The following is a 24,613-nucleotide window of genomic DNA, read 5'->3' as shown; positions in this document are numbered from 1 at the left end:
TTTTTACATGACACTCTAATAAATATTCGGTTGGGCATAGGTTATATATTCTTTTAAACATGAATGTACATATTTTCTGTTAAAATTGACTCTCAGAAGAAAAATGCGTTTGAAAATGTGCAGTTTCGTTTTCTTTCTCCATAGTTAGTTTTAACTACAATAGCAGGGCATTTAAACCATTAGACATATTGTTTCTTCCTTAAATATTCTTTCTTCTTACATGGAATTTTAAACAAAACCATATATTGTTTCATTTTCTTCCTCACATTTGATTTTAACAGAAAAGAGGTAGATATTATTTATGGCTTATTATTAGCAAATTGTTACATAATCTGAATTATCTGAAACTTCATAATCCTAGTCATTTTCAGGTTAAAACTATTTTAAATACTAAGGTCTCTGATATCCGGTGTTCTAATGAGCCCAACCAATTTACCAATTCATTTTAAGTGTCTATAAAACAAGGGTCAAGGTCAGAGATATGGGAAGGGGGGGGGGGGAGGAGAGAAGAGGAATTTTCCTAAGTGTGGCCAAATATTGAAATTCTTGCCCAAAATCAAGTGTGAAACAACACTATCGGTTCCCCAACATGTTACTTCAAGACTGATCTGTACAGACTGACTACCAGATGCAAAAGGCCCTCTCGAGTCATATTACAAGGAGCAGCTGCTCCCTTGTACTCCTGATAAAGCCGGTGACCACATGGCTTACTGGGGCAGTCCAGCTGCCTACCCTAGATTTGGCCTCGCAGTCTGAACCAACTCTTACAATTCCATGATTCAATAAGTTTTACTTAGCTGTTCGCTCACCAGCATATGCATTGTGTTAGGAGATACGAGACAGTAGATAGTGAAGCAATGATGAAATTCATAGAATGACAGCAAAATTAACAGACAATAGATGAATGGAGCAAAGTAAAAGTGCTGTGGGTGGGAAACAGAAACATAAAGGATGTGAAAGAAATAAACAAGTGAAGGAAGATATTCAGAGGGAGATCCTTTTTAATTACTCTCTGTTTCTATGTTACTGAAGATTATTTATGTATTGCTCTTTGTTAATTACATGATTGATTACAATCAATCTGTTTTTCTTTTCCAGATTGCAGAACTGACAGGAAAAGTTGCAGGCTTTGAAACACAAATTCGACAACATACAGACAAGCTGCGGAGAGCAGAGGCAGACCTTGTCACAGTTCGGGACCTCTGTGTCACTCTGGACAGCCAGAAGGAGGCCCTTCAGGAACAGGCAGCAGAGTCTGATGAACAGAGGATAAAGGTCAGTTTTATAGCTATGTTGACTAGTTGCTGGTGGTGATGTAGAAGAGTGATAAGAGGTAAACAAAATTTCAAAGAAATTGTCGAAATTATTACTTCAGCTTGTGATTACTGTAGTAGAAAGAAAATTCAACCTGAGATATATGGTGAAAGACTTGCTTCACACTATCGTGCTACCCCCTCCTTGACTTGTTCATCCTTTCCTAACCCCTCCCCACCTCCATCCGCCCAACAACTGCTTTTTGTAACCAATATTCAATAACCGGTCCAGCTGCTACTTTGAGTGTGTATGTTTGGCTATCTGTGTGGTTGTGTGTGAATGTCTATACTCTTACTAGAAAAAGAGAAGGAGCTCAATAGGTAGTGTTAAATTTTTTCTGTTATGTGCTTGACGCGCAGGGTACCCACACGGTCTGAGGCGTCTTGTTACGGTCCACGCGGCACCCCCCCGTCGGAGGTTCGAGTCCTCCCTCGGGCATAGGGTGTGTGTTGTCCCTAGCATAAGTTAGTTTAAGTTAGATTAAGTAGATAAGTAAGCTTAGGGACCAATGACATCAGCAGTTTGGTCCCATAAGACCTTACCACAAATTTCCCAAATTTGTAACTTGTTTCTGTGCACCACACACACCAACATTCTGTAAGTAAATGCTCACTTTTGCCTTATTTTACATATTTTTCCATTCAGGAATTTCTGTTATTATTCTGCCGAATTTCTATGATTTGAAATATTAAATCACAACAGGAATGATGTGAGTAAGAGCTACAATGCTACAAAATGAAAGATGGATATATGAGTAGCAGAAATTTATAGGTGACAGATGGAAAGTGTCCTGCCATGTCCTGTATAGTGGCTTCCCGAGTGTGTGTGTGTGTGTGTGTGTGTGTGTGTGTGTGTGTGTGTGTGTGTGTGTGTGACATAGACACAAAATTCAAGCTTTCGCAACAAACGGTTTCTTCGTCAGGAAAGAGGGAAGGAGAGGGAAAGACGAAAGGATGTGGGTTTTAAGGGAGAGGGTAAGGAGTCATTCCAATCCTGGGAGCAGAAAGACTTACCTTAGGGGGGAAAAAGGACAGGTATACACTCGCACACACACATATCCATCCGCATATACACAGACACAAGCAGACATTTCCCACTTTACAAATTTCAATATTACTTTCTGTAGTGACTGTGTAGACTTTTCCAGCATCTTAACTGAATATATTATTGTTTTGTCTGCAGCCAGATTATACAGTCATCAAAACACATTATTTCAGTGGTCCAACTGGCTGCCATCTTCATGTGAGAACACTATTTATTAATGAGATTAGCAGATATTGTTCTCACCTTAAGATGGTGACCATTTCAACTGCTGAGATATTGTGTGTAGATAATTATATGATCTGGCCGCAGATTCAATTGGAAGACTTTTTGTGAATGATTGTTACCTAGTTGCAAAAATAAATATCATTATTCAAACTGTTGTTGTTGTTGTTGTTGTTGTTGTTGTGGCCTTCAGTCCTGAGACTGGTTTGATGCAGCTCTCCATGCTACTCTATCCTGTGCAAGCTTCTTCATCTCCCAGTACCTACTGCAACTTACATCCTTCTGAATCTGCTTAGTGTATTCATCTCTTGGTCTCCCCCTACGATTTTTACCCTCCACGCTGCCCTCCAATACTAAATTGGTGATCCGTTGATGCCTCAGAACATGTCCTACCAACCGATCCCTTCTTCTGGTCAAGTTGTGCCACAAACTTCTCTTCTCCCCAATCCTATTCAATACTTCCTCATTAGTTATGTGATCTACCCATCTAATCTTCAGCATTCTTCTGTAGCACCATATTTCGAAAGCTTCTATTCCCTTCTTGTCCAAACTATTTACCGTCCATGTTTCACTTCCATACATGGCTACACTCCATACAAATACTTTCAGAAATGACTTTCTGACACTTAAATCTATACTCGATGTTAACAATTGCCAGTCTACATTTTATATCCTCTCTACTTCGACCATCATCAGTTATTTTGCTCCCCAAATAGCAAAATTCCTTTACTACTTTAAGTGTCTCATTTCCTAATCTAATACCCTCAACATCACCCGACTTAATTCGACTACATTCCATTATCCTCGTTTTGCTTTTGTTGATGTTCATCTTATATCCTCCCTTCAAGACACCATCCATTCCATTCAACTGCTCTTCCAAGTCCTTTGCTGTCTCTGACAGAATTACAAAGTCATCGGCGAACCTCAAAGTTTTAATTTCTTCTCCATGGATTTTAATACCTACTCTGAATTTTTCTTTTGTTTCCTTTACTGCTTGTTCAATATACAGATTGAATAACATCGGGGATAGGCTACAACCCTGTCTTACTCCGTTCCCAACCACTGCTTCCCTTTCATGTCCCTCGACTCTTATAACTGCCACCTGGTTTCTGTACAAATTGTAAATAGCCTTTCGCTCCCTGTATTTTACCCCTGCCACCTTTAGAATTTGAAAGAGAGTATTCCAGTTCACATTGTCAAAAGCTTTCTCTAAGTCTACAAATGCTAGAAACGTAGGTTTGCCTTTCCTTAATCTTTCTTCTAAGATAAGTCGTAAGGTCAGTATTGCCTCACGTGTCCCAGTATTTCTACAGAATCCAAACTGATCTTCCCTGAGGTCGGCTTCTACTAGTTTTTCCATTCGTCTGTAAAGAATTCGTGTTAGTATTTTGCAGCTGTGGCTTATTAAACTGATTGTTCGATAATTTTCACATCTGTCAGCATCTGCTTTCTTTGGGATTGGAATTATTATATTCTTTCTTGAAGTCTGAGGGTATTTTGCCTGTTTCATACATCTTGCTCACCAGATGGTAGAGTTTTGTCAGGACTGGCTCTCCCAAGGCCGTCAGTAGTTCCAATGGAATGTTGTCTACTCCGGGGGCCTTGTTTCGACTCAGGTCTTTCAGTGCTCTATCAAACTCTTCACGCATTATCGTATCTCCCATTTCATCTTGATCTACATCCTCTTCCATCTCTATAATATTGTCCTCAACTACATCGCCCTTGTATAGACCCTCTATATACTCCTTCCACCTTTCTGCTTTCCCTTCTTTGCTTAGAACTGGGTTTCCATCTGAGCTCTTGATGTTCATACAAGTGGTCCTCTTATCTCCAAAGGTCTCTTTAATTTTCCTGTAGGCAGTATCTATCTTACCCCTAGTGAGATAAGCCACTGCATCCTTACATTTGTCCTCTAGCCATCCCTGCTTAGCCATTTTGCACTTCCTGTCGATCTCATTTTTGAGACGTTTGTATTCCTTTTTGCCTGCTTCATTTACCGCATTTTTATATTTTCTCCTTTCATCGATTAAATTCAATATTTCTTCTGTTACCCAAGGATTTCTACTAGCCCTCGTCTTTTTACCTACTTGATCCTCTGCTGCCTTCACTACTTCATCACTCAAAGCTACCCATTCTTCTTCTACTGTATTTCTTTCCCCCATTTGTGACACTTGTTCCCTTATGCTCTCCCTGAAACTCTGTACAACCTCTGGTTTAATCAGTTTGTCCAGATCCCATCTCCTTAAATTCCCACCTTTTTTGCAGTTTCTTCAGCTTTAATCTACAGCTCATAACCAATAGATTGTGGTCAGAGTCCACATCTGCCCCTGGAAATGTCTTACAATTTAAAACCTGGTTCCTAAATCTCTGTCTTACCAATATATAATCTATCTGATACCTTTTAGTATCTCCAGGGTTCTTCCATGTATACAACCTTCTATCATGATTCTTAAACCAAGTGTTAGCTATGATTAAGTTGTGCTCTGTGCAAAATTCTACCAGGCGGCTTCCTCTTTCATTTCTTAGCCCCAATCCATATTGACCTACTATGTTTTCTTCTCTCCCTTTTCCTACACTCGAATTCCAGTCACCCATGACTATTAAATTTTTGTCTCCCTTCACTATCTGAATAATCTTTTATTTCATCATACATTTCTTCAATTTCTTCATCATCTGTAGAGCTAGTTGGCATATAATCTTGTACTACTGTAGTAGGTGTGGGCTTCGTATCTATCTTACCCACAATAATGCGTTCACTATGCTGTTTGTAGTAGCTTACCCGCACTCCTATTTTCCTATCATTATTAAACCTACTCCTGCATTACCCCTATTTGACTTTGTATTTATAACCCTGTATTCGCCTGACCAGAAGTCTTGTTCCTCCTGCCACCGAACTTCACTAATTCCCACTATATCTAACTTTAACCTATCCATTTCCCTTTTTAAATTTTCTAACCTACCTGCCCGATTAAGGGATCTGACATTCCACGCTCTGATTCGTAGAACGCCAGTTTTCTTTCTCCTGATAACGGCATCCTCTTGAGTAGTCCCCGCCCGGAGATGCGAATGGGGGACTATTTTACCTCCGGAATATTTTACCCAAGAGGATGCCATCATCATTTAATCATACAGTAAAGCTGCATGCCCTCGGGAAAAGTTACGGCCGTAGTTTCCCCTTGCTTTCAGCCGTTCGCAGTACCAGCACAGCAAGGCCGTTTTGGTTATTGTTACAAGGCCACATCAGTCAATCATCCAGACTGTTGCCCTTGCAACTACTGAAAAGGCTGCTGCGCCTGTTCAGGAACCACACGTTTGTCTGGCCTCTCAGCAGATACCCCTCCGTTGTGGTTGTACCTACGGTACAGCTATCTGTATCGCTGAGGCACGCCAGCCTCCCCACCAACGGCAAGGTCCATGGTTCATGGGGGGGGGGGGGGGGGGTATTCAAACTATAAAATCAATATTGATGTAATTGCATCACACTATTGTTACTAAATCATTCTGATTTGGCTACCATTCTAGAGAAATAATCACATTTAGGAATCCTGTAATCAATATCTGTAACTGAACAAATACCTGGAACTGAAAAATATAGCAGCAACAATAAACAGTTTTTGAAAATTTACTGTTATTGGATGAATGAAAAATTGATTCAACAAGCAGGAGCAGGGGAAAATACACATAAAGGTATTGAAACCCACAAACTTTCAGAGCCAGTGTATTCGTCTTCTGGCAGAAGGGTGAAGGGGAAAGAAGAGGGCTGAAGGTAAAAGAGTGGTGATATTTAGAGAATGGGAAGAGTTTGGAAAAGTCACCCAGAACCCTGGAGCAGTGGAGACTTACCAGACTGGATGAGAAGGAACAGCTCTGCTTTCACAGAAACATGAAACACAGGCATAGGCTGACTGCCTTATGAGAGGAGGCTAGGCTTGTTTCTCCACACTGCTCCATGCCACTCTTCTGATGATAATTCTAACTTGCTTACACTTGTGGCAAACTGTCCGCTTATTGTGTCTGCACATTGCACTGTAGTGACCAGAAAAGAAAAACAGTAACTATACATCGACCACACCGAAAGTGTGCCCCTGCGAACAGAGTTATTTTTGGTCCTACTTCTACATAAGTACGTTGTTGGTTTTATCTGTAGTGTTTCCAAGTCTGGGTGACATGGCCATGAATCCCCATGAATGGTACAAATTGATATTCTGTAGATTCTGTTACTAGACTTCTTTTGTCTTTTAACCCCTACCTTTCTAGTCTTAGTATATACAGATTGTGTTGTCAGACTGCTTTGTTTGCCACAAAGCTTTTGTTGTGTGTCTCCACAATACTGGTGTCATTGAAGATTTTTAGGCTGAAGCTATCAGACATGCAGAGTCTCCTTGATCTAGACAGTAATTTGGCAGGCTTGACCACAGTTCAGTCAGTTGATATAGCCTTAATGTAACTGGTCAAACTGCAGCTTGCAATTCTGAAAATTCATTCTGTGTAAGTGACCTTTCCGTAATGGCAGTTGTGCAATTGCTTGCTGGTGTTGCCAGTGTTGTAAACAAGGAAGTTCAAGCTTGACCTCTACCAGCATTTGATGCAAGCGTAGTTCATACCTAAAACTCCCATGTTGAAGTGTACACATTGTACCAATTTTTGTACATTAGCTGGCAGACAAATGTATTCGTTTCATTGTTCGAAGATGCTAGGTCCCCACAGTTAAGTCCTACATTGAATTACATGGTGTGTATCTTATATAGACCATTCAAGTGTGAAGAGATGGCATGGCACCAAAGTATCAAGTGCACCAATATATTGTTATCTTGGTGTACTTTTTATCTTGCAGATGTGTTCTTATGCATATTAACTTTCCAAAGTGGGCTTTGTCATATGATCTGCAGTACCAGTATCCAAAAATTGGTTACATTTTCAATAATTATATGCAAAAAATTAAGCTATTTCAAACTCTCTCTAATAGAATAGTTCATGTGGATACAATTCACTGTGGAACAGCACCTATTATGCAATTTTGCGTTTTAGCGTTTTGAGGCAAAATTTGCAATTATATTTGCATTTATTGTGAATGCAAATTGTTTAGGTTCCTGCTTGTGATTTAGGTTCTTTGTGAAATGCTCTTTGTAAGCATAATCATTTAATTACATTTGGGAGTGCAGGCAACAATTTGAAGTGCAACCTTAACTATGTAACTGAGAATGACGTCAGGCACATGACTTTGTATGTTCCTCACTCTCATGTGAAGAGTGCATCAATTTTTGAGCAGCCCTTGGATGAAGCATTCCTTGTAATAAGTCATTCAGACCTGGGAAAGCCTTTCTGGAGACAATGAATATCATACTTGGCTGTGACTGGCATGTCATCCATCATCCAATCACATCACATGGGGTGCAACAGAATGCCTCTGGTAAGAGGCTGCTTTCAAGACTAACTGCCAACAGCATCCAGTCTGACCAAGGCACTTTCTATCATATCTCAATGACTTCTAATTTTTCCACTAGGTATTTTTGTTACAGAAAATTTGTATAGAAGACAGACATACAGAGTCAGTACAGTTGCAGTAGAAGCAGCAATTGCCAAAGGAAAATACTGCAGATTGGACAAATCTGTTTATTTTGATAGTGCCCTGCAATCAGTTGACATCCACAAACTTTGCTGTGATGCACAAATTTGCAGTATACGTTGCCCATCTACAAGTGCCAAATTTACTTGGAAAGCAATGTAACCTAAAAATTGCAGGGTGGCCCTCTGACAAGTCAAATGTACCTGTATGATGAATGCATATGAATGAAAAGAAAGAAAAAGCTTTCATCAATATTTAACAGCTGATGCCCCTGTTCCACTGTTGAATCAAGATTTTACAGAAGAATCATTACAATTGTTAGTATCAAAAGTCAATCTCATTGTCATTCATACCATCTCTATGATTTCTCCCTTGTTGAGTTACTATGATATGTCATTTTCATTTACTGAGATAAGTCTGCCTTTGCATAACAGGAAAATGAGGAGAATAATGTTCTGATGGTAATACTGAATAATCGAAAATGTAAGGAGAAGTCAGAAACGTCAACACAAGATTCCAAATAGCATGCAGGTATTTCAAATAAGCTACTTTAACCTTGAGCAGCCAATTGGAAACTGGCACACAAAAATAGCTGTGCACATTAATACATCCACAGCATACACATACCTGTGCAGCAGCAAGTGTACCTCATCAGTCTGAAGGTTTCGAGACTGGATTAATAAACAATAAAGAAACACTATGATGGGAGTTTTAATGCTATGGGTTTTATACAATGTTTTCCCCACTGCAATACAATGTACAGGAAGTTCATGCAACCATGTGAAGCTGCTAGAAAAGTTCTTCTTTGGGATTTTGTTCAACTTGTACGTCACATTGGCTTGAATGTTGGTTATGTCCTCAAAGCATTACCTTTGATGTGAATTACTGCATGTTATCATTTTGTGGGTGAGTTTGTTTTGATATCACAAAATCTCATCACCCATAATGATTTGTTCCAGAAAAGAATTGCCTGTTGTGTGGTAGTCAAGGAGAGCAGGACATACTTTGTACATACTTTTCTGTTCATCAAAACATTCTGGAGAATGTCTTGACCACTTAATTTAGAGATGTTCAGTTCGTTACCCAATTCTGATGTAACATAACACCATTGACACACTACAGTCACATGTCCGGTACTTAAACACAGCCTGCTCACAACTGATTGGTTGAAAGTACATCTGTTGTTTATAATAGTTAGTTCAAGGTGCCACTATAGTTAACTGTGATGACATCACTTATATCCCAGCAATAAAAGCAGTCTCTGAAGTTTTTGGGTGAACAGTGTAAACAAAGGCATAGCACTCAGAGGCCAACTGGGTAGTGTGAACATGCATGTCCCGAGGGAATTGGACAGCACAATGTATCAACATGTCTACGGCTCCCAAAGGGCTAATACAGACAGATTGACCATGTCTATCCATACCTAATGACAGCTTTATAATTGTAATGGTGATGCAGCAAGCTAAATGGATGCTATATATAATCTTGTGTATTGTGCTCAGCAAGACAGTTGTAAGAGATGGTATCAAGGTGAATTTTCCGATGGATTCAGTCATCTTGATAACATACATGTAGCAGAAGAATAGGGTGTAATGTGGCAAAGAGGAAGAGGGTAGAAGGAGCAATGTAGCATATTATCAGGATACTCGCAAGAAGTGAGACAAGAAGAAAGTTAGGATTAAATTATTTATTTACAAATAATGGACTGAAGGAGGTGTTAACAATAAATTATCAGTGACATATGGTCGGAATTTTATTTCAGAATTTAAAATATGCAGAGAGCTGTTGATAATAAAATTAGATTAAGAAGGCATCTCATGACACAGTAGTAAAATTTTGTCTATTTCCTGTCCAGCAGCACTGATGTATGTTATAGTTGTATAGTAATAATTATATCTTCAGTTCTATCACATCATAACTACCTATTGACAATGCACTGATTAGCATTTGGTGATGCTCTAATGATCTTTCTCATCCATCAGCTTGAGAGAGAAGTGTGTCAGCTACGGAAAGAGGTGGAATGTTTACAAGTGCAACTGTCAAAGGAACAAGCAACTGTCGTCTCTTTGGAAGAAATCCTGGACAGTAGTCGTCAAGAGGCATTGAGGTTTCGGCGATCATCCCAAGATGCTGAATGCGAGGTGACTCGCCTGAGGCAGAAAGTATCAGATCTCCAAGCTGATCTGTAAGTTTGATGTTTTATTGTTTTATTGTGAATGTAATTTTGATTGAAAATTTCATGGGTGATTGTTATAATAGTTTTGTAACTACAAATGAAATATTATGTCATTAAAAGGCAACATTTGTTTTGGTTGGATTGCTCTGAGGGGTGGTGGTGGAGGGCGGGGGGGGGGGGGGGGGGGGGGGGGGGGGGGGGGGGAAGGTTGACTACAGGAATGGCAAATAGGCTTCCTGTTCATTATATTCAATAGTATGTGGCAAAAAGCCTATCCACTGACTAGCAGTGACAATTGTTACTTCCAAGTAGAAGTGGAAGAAGTTAAGCAGACAGTTACTGTGTATGCTGGTGGTGTAGTGTCAAATGGCTTGCTGTATAAATGTACATGTCTGTCTGAGATCCTAGCAGCAGCTTTGTTGCTACTGTATTATTTTGCTCAAAAAATTCCTCAATAAAAGAAAAGTATAGTGTCCAGTGCACATTCAGCACCAGGGCAAGTACTGTCCGTCAACAGAAGACGTAGATGGCTGTCATGATTCTCAAGCCAGAATGCTGACCACCTCACTGCAAATTCTTTGACTGCTCAGAGACTGTGATCCTATTCAAAATTCTGATAGAACAATTGAGACCAGTGTTGTGTTATAAACTTTCAGAATACTTGTGGATGTGACAGCTGTCCTAAGGAACAATAAAATTATTCAAAACATAAAATGACATGCTTAGAAAAGGAAACTAGGAAATGCTGTGAACTTCACTGTCATTGTTGACAAACATATAATTGTTTTTCCTATATAACAAGAATATGCCATGGCAAGATAACTATCTTTAAAATTTGGTTCCTTACTATTACAAGCTCTCTTGATTCTCTTTGGCAGAATGAGTTTTTAATTATTTTACTTATTACTGTACTCGGTAACATACATTTACAAACAAATGATTTTCCTGACTACAACAGTGAAGTACTTTGCACTTGTCACCTAGTACAACACTTGGCAAATTTCACAAGCAAGCTGCAGTCATTACATCTTAAAGGAAGTTCTGAAATTAATATTTGCTGTGCAAACTGAAACACATTCACCATTGGATAATGCCCTACTCAACATGGCAGCCTATTCTAATAATTTGTCATAAGAAGAATTTTGTCATTTGTATCACAGTTGCAACATGAATTGAATAGTCATTGTTTGACACTAGTCAACCCTGTACTAGACTAGGACATCATTCATTCTTTTATTTATCATTGTCAAGCAGACAAAGAAAAATCTTACCATCACAGTCTCATATTTCTGTTCCACTTAATCCATCTGTATGTCTCACTCTATCATTATCTGTGTGCTGAAGTTGGCACAGTGCATCAATGTATTATCTCTGGCATACTCTGTCTGACACCATCTCGTTCATATTTGTCTGTTCTGGTCATCACTACAGGTGGGCCTATTTTATCCCTGGGTGAAAGTAACCTAGTTTTTCTTAAAAACCTTTCCAAACTCATCCCTCTCATCCTCCCATGGAAGTGAGTGTTATTTCTGAAAGCCAAGATAGTACCCCAATTTTATTTTTAAATGTGTCTATCAGCAGTACTATACATTCTGTCTTCTCAAGTTAAGTACTGGCCATCAATTCTGTCTCTCATCATATTAATACTGGTCCTAATTCTGTTTTGTGTACATAAAATTCTTCTGGCCTTTAATGCATCATGTAAAATGGCTGTTACAGTGTTACAAAGTTATATAAATGTATTATACCTGCCGTGCTTTCTTTGTTCTGTGAAAACTGTTCTGCAGTATCTGTCTGAAATTCTCTTGTGGTATGAAGAAATACTACTAAACGTTTGTGCTTCCACATGTACCTACTTGTTCTCCATTTTTGTGTTACAATGTTCACTCCAAGCACCTTTAGTCCATCCATAATTCAGAATACACACCTTGTCTATGTGCTGTACATGTATACTTTTCTCACAATTTTCTGATGGCATGTTGTGATATTTTACTTGCAATAATTTATGTATAGGTTTATCAGCAATTTCTTGGAATTTTTATTGTAGCTGGTATATTTGTTTTGTTCACAAGAGATGCAGGGGCAGCAGATCTTCGACGTTACCAGACCCAAGCAGCTGAGTACAGCAGGCAAGTGGCAGACCTACAGAGGCAGATTACAAATGAACGTTTTGAACGGGCACGCATGCTAGACGAATCTAGAAGGTGAGGTATATTTGTTACTCCTGTATTGCTTGATATTCAGTTTTAAAAAATATCTTATCGAATTATCTCTTGTTTCTTGAGTGAAGCTGTCAAATAATAATGCTGTCAGGCATTGAAATTCATTGTGCTTTACTTACAATCAACTGGCACGTTCACACACACACACACACACACACACACACACACACACACACACACACAACCACTCTGGCTCACTAGATCGTGCTGGCACTGCAGTTTGACTGGGATGAGGAGTTGTGTAGTGAGGAGTGGGCAAGGGGAGAAAGGAGGTGGGGAGTGGTAGGGTGCTTTGCAGAAGTGTGGCTGATGGTAGGGGAGAGAGGGAGCAGATGAACAGGAAAGGAATACTGGCCATTTACAGATTGTGACTGATTACTTATTTCTCTTCAAAAAAAGAAATCCTCTAAGGCCTACAAGCTTGATCCATGGGACATTGTATTTCAAAAGGCAGATTGTCAAGGAGTTTTATAACTTGTTATTTCACTCTTTTCTGTGTTAAAGCTAAATTTATCAGAGGAGAGTCTAGATCATTTTTCTTTCTTATAATATATTTGTAAATGTCTCTGCTACTTTCACGCTGCAATGAACTGTGGACAATAAATTTCATCTGTGAATAAAAGTTATGTGAGGTTTTAGTTAATGTCCCCAGTTTCTTAAAGAGATGCCTGCAAGATGCATCTGTGTGAAATACATACTTGATTCTATTCACATTCTGTCTTGCAGTACCTCCCTAAGCAAGGAGTTACTGCAGTATATCCTCCCATAGGATGTCAATGAATGGAAACATGGAAAATATATCAACTCACTTTTTTTGAGTTCCAAAGTTGGCAATTATCTCATGACAGAAGTAGCTGAACCTGAAAGTTCCAACATGTCTACTATATGGTTTTTCAGTTTACGATTTCATCAATGTGCACACCCTAAAAGTCAGAACTGTCTATTCTGTTCATTATTTTTTGTTAGTACACTGCAGTTATAGGAGGTGTGGTATTTTTGACAATACAGAACTGAGTGTGACGTCATTTTCAAATGTTTAAAGACAATCAGTTTGTGTAAAACCAGTTAATATCTTTAACAAATACATCTTTTACTACTATCCCTGTGAATCTGAGCTTCTTGTCTACTGCAACAAATACACCACTTCCTGTTCTCAGTAGCCTATCCTTTCAAGCCTGTCCTTTCAATATACTGTTAGATTGACTCTCAAGAATTTAACTACTATCAATTTCAGGTACCTAGAATTATATGAACTCCACTGTGTTTTGGAATTGCTTCAAACTCTCGCAGTTTGTTACAAATGCTTCTCACTTGTTCACTAGGATTTTAGTAGTCTCATGTGGAGGAGGAATGGGAACATTTCTTTGGATCATACACAGCACTTCAGGATCTCCTACAGCTATCATTACCTGGACTGGAGCGGGGAGGGAGGGGGGGGAGCTGAACAAGTGCAAGTAGGACTCACAGACTGAGGTTTCTGTGCAAACTCAATTATATTTGTTGATGATGATGATGATGATGGTAATAATAATAATAATAATAATAATAATAATAATAATAATAATTTCGTGTGGCTCAATGGCCTGCTGCATGTCTTTCTATTGGATGCCATTTCTGTGACTTGGTGTGTCCCTGACATACCCCAGTTATCCAACTGGGGAAAGGGAACATACAGTTTAAAGTGGAATCTGAACTACTACTTGTTTCTGGTGGCTCCTCACATTGTTGAGAGGTGAAGGCTAGATTAGAACGAAGTTGAAAAATCCATGGTCCAGCTGAGATTCAATCCCGGACCAATCAGTTTCCAGGCATATGCTTTACCGCTGAACCAGCAGGCCCGACGTGTATATAGATAGTTTATCTATAGGTTTTGAAGAGTGAATATGTGAGTAGCAAAATATGTCACATATATGGCCCTATCTTTTGATCACTTTGCCTTAGAAGCTTAAATTATATACACTGCCAAGAGACCGTAGACCTTGGTGTTCGACATAAATTTCAGCTTGATGCTCCTGAGAAAAAGGGGTCCTTACAGGTGGCCCTATCTTTTTATTGCACTGAATAACAAACTTAAATTTTTTACAACACCAGGGGACTGTAGACCTTGATATTTGACATTAATTTCAACTTGATACCTCTACCCATTCATAAGAAAAAGGGTTCTTGACAAACTAAACAGATGGGTGGACGAAAAATAGAAAAAACAGGTGACGTAATTACCAATTAACAGCTTTGGATTTTTCTCTTTACTTGTACTGTGAAACTTATCTGTCCCTGACAAAAACAAGTCTTCATAGACTGACAGGCAAACAGATCGGCAACAAAGTGATCCTATAAGGGTTCAAATTTTGCCAGTTGAGGTACAGAACCCCCTAAAAATCTTTTGTATGCTCCAGACACAGTCAGGTGTAACTCAGTAGTGACATTGGTTGGTGCATTTTGTTATGTGACATGGTCCCTGCAAATCATTTATCTGAGGTATGTAGAAGCACAGATTGGTGCATGTCAACTGGACAAACTATTGAAGGAAGCAAGGAGGACTCACTCTGATCACTCTCAAAGCCATTGACCGCTTCTATCAGCAGTTTCATTAGTGAATCATGAATAACAGCTAGCACCAGAGCAATGTTACCTGGAAAAAACTTGATTTGTAAGTGCCTTTTTAAGGTTGGAAGAGTTTTTTTTTAAAATTCAGGATGAGTCCTTTTACTGTGCAGCAGTGTATAGGCTTGTCAAATCCAAACTGTATGTCAGACTGAAACCTAGAACTCTTCATGTGCAATGCTTTTAACAGTTGGGTATGCAGTCTCTCTCTCTCTCTCTCTCTCTCTCTCTCTCTCTCTCTCTATGTAATGTTGTCTGTCCTTCAGAATGTGTGATTTATTTCATCTGTAATCTGTAGGTATCAGTGACAGTTCTTATTGCAGCAACAAAAGTTTCTATCATGTATTTGCAAAAGATTAAGGAGCAGATCACATCTATCAGCTGGAAGAAGTAGAATTTCTTATGAGAAGAGATGGTAATATTTGTAGTACAGACAGTGTTGTTTCCAGGCTCCTTGAAATGAGAGTTTTGTAACGGAAATGGAGACTGATTTCAAGCAGTCTACATAAATAAAAATTTGAGTGTTCATTTGTTGAAAATCATATATCTCCAAAAGTTCTCGACCAATTGCTTTAGTATGCATTTTTAGGCACCTATTTCTTTAATATATGGTATATAATATGTATAACTTTTGAGATTTTTTGTAACAGCCTTTCTTTATTATTAAATTTGTAAAAAAATTATATATTAAATTACATTAAAAATCATGTATATAAAAACATGTACATATTCCAGTGCAACATTATGTCAAAATTTCAAAGCATTCAGTCAGAAACTTTGGGAGATTTGCAGTTAGGAACATCTACATTTTCCATATGTAGATATTCATTTCTTCAAAACTGCAAATCTCTGAACATTCTTCATGCTGTGAAATTTTGACACAACATTGCATTCGAATACCCGGATGTTTTTATATATCTACTGGAATGCCATCTGGTATATATGTAATAAAAATGTAAATGTTAGTTTGATAAAAATCATTATTCACTGAAACTTCTTGACCGACTGTTCTGAAATTTTGACACAACATAGATTCCCAATTTGGGTGTGTGGTTTTTAGGTATATATATATCTTTTTAATGCATATAGGGAAAACTTTGTCACCATAAATCTCAAAATGAACATTTCCAATTTAGTTCCAATTTTTTCACGTTACTGTAATAAACGTTTAGACATGTGTGTGTGTGTGTGTGTGTGTGTGTGTGTGTGTGTGTGTGTGTGTGTGTGTACAAATACATATAACGTTGGTTTATTTACTACAGAATCTGAATGTGTAATAACAATAAGCAAGGTTCAGGGCCAGAGAGAGGAGGGAAGAGGAGATGGACAGAGGGGTGGGAAGAAATGGAAACAGAAAACAGGAAGGAGGAGATGGACATAGAGGGGGGGGGGGGGAGGCATGAGGAGATGAAGACATGGGGGATTAGAAGATGGACAGAGACACTGGAGAGAAGAAGATTAGGATATATATCCATTTCCCATACATATGAGAAATGTGTATTTTCTCTGGTTCTTTCTTTTCCTTTTAAGTGGAGTAAGAAACAGCAAAGTTTGGCCAGGTACAGCTAGTACAAAAATAAATTTGAACAATTACTTATTCTATTTGAGTTATGAAAAAGTAATATTTTGTTGTTAGAACACTTAAAATCCACATTTACTCCTGACTCAGAGAGCTAAAATGTCAATAGTGAACCAGAATACCAACAATTGTAGGAAATGACAGCATAAAATGTAGTCCATAATTATCATTCATAATTTTAGTATTGGAAATTTTGGATTTTTAGGTGCAAAAATGTGATGATAGTGTCTTGCACTGACAAACTGTGTTTCTTTCTTCATTGTGTTGTACATGAAGAGTCAAAACATTCCTGCAGAAGATGTTAAGATACCTTTTCTACTTCTCTCTCTCTCACCCCCCCCCCCCCCCCTATTTCACTATTTTTTTAAAACCAAAATGCTGTGCAAACTTTTGAATTCATGTCCATGCAAAAGTAAATGAAATCTATCATGAAAGAGTTAAAAGTACAGAAGTAGCAAAGAAAAATGCTACAATAGTAGTGTATAAGTTCCCTGATCATACAGACATCAGTGGAGGAGACTTTAATAATCCAACAATCAGTTGGGATTGTTACAGTTTTGTAAGTGGTGGCATGACGAGATATTCTGTGTTGGTTGTCATGTCCATGTAGAAATCTGCACAGTCCGTGCAGCTAAGAATTCTTTGCCAGGATTTCGACCATCTCTCGTGGTGCTCTGATATGAGGAATGTCCTACCCACTATCCTTCCCACCCCTCTCACAGTTGTATTCCACTGCCCATCCCTTTTCCATCCCTGGTCTCCAAACCATTGCTTCATGGCCCATATATCTGCAATAGATCTAGATGCAATACATGTCCTGTACTTGCTCCCACCACCACCACCACCACCTATTACAGTTCAGCAATAGGCATCACCTACCACATCAAGGGCAGGGCTACCTGTGAAAGTAGTCATGTGATCTACAAACTTGGCTGCAACCACTGTGCTGCTTTCTATGTGGGTGTGGCAACCAACAAACTGCCTCTCTGCATGAACGCCCACTGACAAACTTTGCCCAAGAGACAGCTGGACCACCCAGTTGCAGAACATACTGTCCAACATCACGTGCTTCACTTCAGTGACTGCTTATTAACCTGTGCCATCTGGATCCTTCCTACCAACACCAGCTTTTATGAACTGTGCAGGTGGAAACTCTCCCTGCAATATATTCCATGTTCCCATAACCCCTCTGACCACAACCGTCACTAGTTCTTGTCCTTACCCACCCATCCTCTTCTGTGCTCCCACTCCAGCACTACATAGCACACACTAGTCATTTTCTCCCTCCTCTAAACTAAACTAAGTTCCGTCCGAACAGGCCAGGAAGGTCCAAAGGTACTGACCGACCACTGTGTCATCTTCAACCTACAGGCGTCACTGGATGTGGATATGGAGGGGCATGCGGTCCCTCTAACCTCCGAACAGGCCAGGAAGGTCCAAAGGTACTGACCGACCACTGTGTCATCTTCAACCTACAGGCGTCACTGGATGTGGATATGGAGGGGCATGCGGTCCCTCTAACCTCCTCCCCCCCCCCACCCCCACCCCCGCCCACCCCCCTCCTCCAGCAGTCCTGCCTGGTTCCTACCATGTCCCTGCACACTCCCACAAGCAGCACTACACTCTCTCCCACTCACACTCTGCTATCCCTCCCCCTCCCCCACCACACCCCAGCCTCATTACATACCATCACTCACAGGTGGCTTCTCCCATCAGGTTGCTGTATGCAGTCTCATGTTAGTGGACAGAGACAGTGATCATGAGCGTGTGAGTTTAACCTTAGAAGGCCCTTTGATTGAAAGCTCAAATGTATAGCAGTCTTTTTGATGTTTCTGTTTGCAACTCAACGTCTTCTCTATGTGATATTTACAGAATGGAATAGATGATTGCTTCAGCCATGAATCATATTGCTTATACACAACTCTTAACTGACACACATGTAATTATTGCTTTTATTTGTTGTCTGTATTGCTTTGTGCATTACAGTGTGTTAAGATAAATTTTGATCGACCAGATCATTTAATATTTGATATGCAGTGTTAATATATTTGTATACTACACTAGTATAATTATACAGTTTTAACAATTTTTATAGTACTTGTATATAGTTTAGCAGATTGAATTAAACTAGTTGATATTTATAGATTTGATTAACATTAGTGGGATTGTTACACTAGAAGTTGTCAATTTTTCAATAAAACTTCAAATGTTTGAAATGCAAAAGGAAGTAATATAACAATCAAAATAGCAACCATGTGCTATTTGGACTCTGATTTAGACTGAAGCCATTGAAAATGTGTACAATAATGGCTCCTTCACATTCCCACAAACACTCATAGAATTTCACCATTCTGCACTGCACTCTCTCAAGACTGTTTGCACAGCATGTTTTATTGATGAAAATGCATGAGTCATGAAAAAAAGGACTCCAGAAAGAGTAGCAAATTTATTATGCAGTGTGTACAGTTGGTGCACAGCTCTTATTGCCATATAATGACTTCCCATTGTCAAGTAACAATAAAATAGAATTAGGGAATTACTTTAATTTGATTAACTTTGTTAATCCAGCAGAGTACAATCCTCTCAGTGCTGATTATCTGAGAAAGAGTTAGTGTGGAACATACATACATACATACCTACATACAATAACAGAAGAAATGGTAAATCCTGTAATATTTTTAAAAGTATTATTGAGTGGTTTTCCGCAAAAGATACTGCTCTCAATTTCAAAGACATGACATATTCAGTTCTACACATCTGCGGACACTAAAGCACTTACATGGTAGGGAAATAATAAATAGGGTGGAAACTTCAAACTTTTTAGTTGTCCATATTGATAAGATTTAAATTGGAACAAACACATCATTGAACTCCTAAAACAACTTAGTTCAGTGACACTGAAGTGAGAACATGTGGGTATTGCCACTTACATGCCTGTCATACAGTGAGCCTGATTTCTGCCACACCTATGCACTGTGTTCAGGATGTAGTCTATAGGGACAGTGTGGTGACGGAAATGAATAAGTACATGTTCACCAAAAAATATATTTATTCTTCACAAATGAGTAAATGAACAAATGACAAAAAGGAAATCTGATTGCAATGTCTCTTAAATGGCAATCTTAGCAAGGTGATGCATTGCTGTTCCACTGGAACACTGTCCTAGAGGATATACACTCCTCAGTGATGAGCCCATTGACTGATCACCTGACCATGGGAGAATTTTGGACATGTGTCCAGAAACGAAGTGAACTTACCCATGATCATGAGGTGCCATGTATATTGCAGATGTAATGAAGTGAGAGCAAAAATAAACAGGGTGCACCAAACAAACCTCCATATGCGTCCATGGGGAGCCTGCATTAAGCTCTACTCAAGTAGTCCGTGGATTGCAGTTATAGATTGTGGAAAGACTTGTCTGTACTGTACAGTGCTTAGTTTGGACTGCTGTTGCTTTTTGTTGACCAATGCCCATGCACACCACTTGTTTCCAACATTATGGCTGTTAGTAAGTAGGCACACTGATGGATACTTGATGCAGCTATCTTTTACTGGCTGTGAACAGTTGTGGTCAGTTCACACATTTTTGCAACACAGCTGTCACAACATTTCCACTTAAAATCTTTACAAATCTTGCTGAGAGACTAGTAAGTTGACATTTTTTCACATTTCCATTCAATAATGTCATATGAAATAATGTTCTGGGTAACAGATTTTTGAAAACAAAAAAAAAGTTTGCATTGCCCAAAATTGTGCAGTGCAAATAATACATGGTTCTCACCAATGATTATTTTGTAGATATTTTTTCAAGGAATTAGTTAGTTCACATTGTATTTATTTCCCCATGAAGTTTGTTGTAAGTGATTACACAATAACAATATCAGAAGAAAAGATGATTTACATTACTCCATATAATATTGTTTTTAGCACAAAACTGGATGAACAGTGCTGCAGCCAAAATATTTGATCTCTTGCACAGTGATATAAAATGTCTGACAGACAGCAAAGTTAAATTTAAAGACAAACTAAAACAGTTTTCCCTTGACAGCTCCTTCTATTCTGTAGTATAACTTTTATTTCTTTAATCTGTGAAAGGTGGTGGGTAGGAATTACTAACTTACATTTGTATTTTTTTTATTTTAATGTAAATGGTCAGCATGTATTCATAGCTACAAACAAATGTGTAATATGAATGTAAAATGACTTATTCTGCATCATTACGATTAAGCATGCAAATGATCTATGGAACATGAAACTAACTAACCAGTAGTACACCAGAGAAGTCGCTACTATTTCATGTGGATGAAGATTCAGTTGTAGCACATCTTCACAGACCTCTCAGTGACATGGCAGTTGTGTAGAGCAGCAGCAGTTATTGTACAGAATCCATTTTCATCATACAATAAACACTACAAAAAAGTGCAATACTTTGGTCCTGCAGCAGCAAAGAAATGCAAACTCCGTAGTAAAGTGTTTACCAGATCATTTCTCCTAGTGATGTTATTCACATATACCCCATGGAAGAACATCTGTATGCAGTATTTTGTAATTGTATGTGGAAATATCATTTACAATGAAAAAGTGATTAAGGTGACTGCAACCAAGCCCTGGCTGGCAGAAATTTGCAGTTGTCACAACATATTCATTACACTGCTGATTAGGGTATCTGAATGGTTTGCAAAGAAATCATTTCATGTAAGTACATTTAATTCACTTCATATAAAGTGTCATGTGCTGTTGCTTACATTTCTACATAGCTAGCCCAGTCGTTATCCTCCTAACTTTTCCACACTCTTATAGTTTCACATCATCAAGGCTCAAATTCTGTTATTAAAATTACTTGAATTTTGATATGATTTATTTTCTCAATGTACCAGGTCCAAATTCGAGTCCAAACAAGTGGTACCTGGAGCTTCAAATTTTTAATTTTTGTCACTTGTAATCCTGCTTCCTTTGTACAATAACCTACTATATCTTGCAGCCTGTTATGATTACAACATAGTTTTAGCTGTAGTCTGTACCATGTCATACAGTATTCTATGTAAGTACAAGCTGTGGGCAGGTTTGTTGTGCTGTTACTGCAGGACTTGCCCTGCCACTCGTGCTCTGTCTCCGACTCGGCGATCTGCCAGCCCGGGCGCAACAGCTTCTTCCCTTCGTTACAAGATTCCTTCGCGACCATGTTCAGCACGATCTGCTCTTCTGCCTACTCACTGCTTGTGTCCTGACCCTGAAACCAGTAGTATCTAAAGTTCTTTGCTACAAAGTACTAACAACAAACATGTTATACCTTAGCACCAACAAGTTCTTTCTGAAACACGTATATAGTAGTTGCCAAATTTTGTTTTGTTGTATTTAAAATTAATGCATGTGTCATCTGTGTAATAAAACATTTGCCAACAGTTTTGTGGTTTTTAGTAGACATTGAATATGAACTCTGAAAGTTATATCAATACTCCTTTTATCAAAACAGACACTGACACGTGATATATAGTAACCCGTGTTTGTTAAGCACATTGTGAATATCCCCTTAGATGTATTGCTGTGGATTATTTTTGCATTGTTATCAGAACACAGGCAAAGTAATACTTGGTATTTGAAGAAGATGTAAATGATTACCCAAAACACCATGTATTGGACAGTGGTCCATGTCTGTAATTGGGGATGTCCGTGTCAGTTTACATTGTGCCCAAGGACACATAGGATGCATGTACAAGGACATATGTAATTCACATTGCATCTCCGCAAACAGCCATTGTGAAAATTATTTATGTAATATATCACACCCACCTCCACAGATTATTGCTGAAAATAGTTGGAAAATTAATCTAACATGAAGTAAGAGATGTGCTAGCAACCATTATAGGAGACAAGCTGTTACCTTACTTAAAAAAAATCTGATGATTATTTAGTTAATGATAACTTTAATCAGAAAGAGCACAGCAGTCATTCAGCAATGGGAAATATTGTTTTGCTGTTGCTTTAAGCCTTGCTCTGCTAACCATTCTCTGGCAACAATTTGCTTTGTACCTCCTACAAGACAATACTCCAGCCTTGCCTTAATCAACGTCAAACAGTAAGCCACCAGTACAAGAAGTCACTGTCTGGGCAGCTGGCTACATTCACAGTCTCTCACAACAATAATCAAAGTCACAGTAAGCAAATGATATAACAAAATAATGATCTACATAAACACACATAAACAGAAAATCTAAATTAAGGCTAACTCACTTCTGATTGGTTGATTTGAGATAAGGGGACCAAACAGCGAGGCCATCAGTCCCATCAGATTAGAGAAGGATGCGGAAGGAAGTTGACCATGCACTTTCAGAGGAACCATCCTGGCATTTGCGTGCAGTGATTTAGGGAAATCACATAAAACATAAATCAGGACGGCTGGACACGGGCTTGAACCGTCGTCCTCCAGAATGCGAGTCCAGTATGCTAACCACTGCACCACCTTGTTCGATCTCCATTCTGAATTGGGAATAAGGCAAGTGTAGAGTGGTTGTAAGGTTGGAGTAATCAAAACAAGCCTTTTTGAGGCATCTTCAGAATTTCTGCATGGAAAAAATACATAAAAACAGATGAGGGCTATAGCCCTATCTGGCAAGAGAAGGTGGTAGTAACTTATTCAAAATACAACAATAACATCAGAGTGGAGATGGACTTAAGACTAGCGTATTACCCACAGTTCCTAAACATAAAGTAGCCATAACTTTTGGTATGCACCTAGAATGTAAAATATGTATAAATATTTATTTTGCCCTAGACTAGTAACGAAGGGCCAGATTGGTATGGAATCATGAAGGAGACGATAATTCTTATCTTCTGCAAAGGCATGCACTTATGGTAAGGTAGGGCTACACTTCTAATCTTGACACAAATATTGGAAAACAAATTGCAGTGGCTGTGAATACATGACCACGTATGTGCACAGTCTGTGAGACTGGCAGGCTGGATGCTGCTGATGCAGTGCAGGGAATGTCCACTAGGTGGCTTTTGGATGTTTTAAAGTACAGTATATAAAAATAAAGTAAAACATATAGTGGTAGTTAATGTCAAAAGGGTAGGGATCTATTATTTTATTTATTTTTTATTTATTTATTTATTGTTCCGTGGGACCAAATTAAGGAGAAGTCTCCATGGTTATGGAATGAGTCAATACATGAAATTATAACACGATATTAGAAACAGATAAAATGGAATATAAAAAAAAAAACATATTCAGGTGACAAGTCGTAAGTTTAAATGAAGAAAACCAACAATGTAACACTGGAATTTGCTTAATTTTTTAGCTCTTCCAGGAGCTCCTCGACAGAATAGAAGGACTGAGCCATGAGGAAACTCTTCAGTTTAGACTTAAAAGAGTTTGGACTACTGCTAAGATTTTTGAGTTCTTGTGGTAGCTTATTGAAAATGGATGCAGCAGAATACTGCACTCCTTTCTGCACAAGAGTCAAGGAAGTGCATTCTACATGCAGATTTGATTTCTGCCTAGTATTAACTGAGTGAAAGCTGCTAACTCTTGGGAATAGGCTAATATTGCTAACAACAAACGACATTAAAGAAAATATATACTGTGAGGGCAATGTCAGAATTCCCAGATTTTTGAATAGGGGTCGACAAGACGTTCTCGAACCTACACCACATATAGCTCGAACAGCCATTTTTGAGCCAAAATACATTTTGAATCAGAAGAATTACCCCAAAAAATAATACCATACGACATAAGCGTATGAAAATATGCGAAGTAGACTACTTTTTGTGTTGAAGTGTCACTTATTTCAGATACTGTTCTAATGGTAAATAAAGCAGCATTTAGCTTCTGAACAAGATCCTGGACATGGGCTTTCCACAACAGCTACTATCTATCTGACCGTCTA

General features: G+C 38.6%; 1 protein-coding gene across 1 annotated transcript in view; it reads left to right on the top strand.

The window, feature by feature from the left end:
* LOC124804893 (centrosomal protein of 135 kDa-like) overlaps positions 1-22,030 on the top strand; it is a 412,291-nt gene extending 390,261 nt beyond the window's left edge. The window contains exons 20-23 of the mRNA XM_047265266.1: positions 1,099-1,275; positions 10,129-10,331; positions 12,395-12,526; positions 21,812-22,030. Of these exons, the coding sequence (XP_047121222.1) occupies positions 1,099-1,275; positions 10,129-10,331; positions 12,395-12,526; positions 21,812-21,977 (678 nt within the window). The 3' untranslated portion in view covers positions 21,978-22,030. The remainder of the gene's footprint in view (positions 1-1,098; positions 1,276-10,128; positions 10,332-12,394; positions 12,527-21,811) is intronic.
* Positions 22,031-24,613: the final 2,583 nt, after the last annotated feature.

The sequence above is a fragment of the Schistocerca piceifrons genome, chromosome 7 (genome assembly GCF_021461385.2).
Source record: "Schistocerca piceifrons isolate TAMUIC-IGC-003096 chromosome 7, iqSchPice1.1, whole genome shotgun sequence".
Classification (NCBI taxonomy): Eukaryota; Metazoa; Arthropoda; class Insecta; order Orthoptera; family Acrididae; genus Schistocerca; species Schistocerca piceifrons.
The sequence above is the reverse complement of the archived record's forward strand: the minus strand, read 5'-3'. Positions and strand labels throughout refer to the sequence as shown.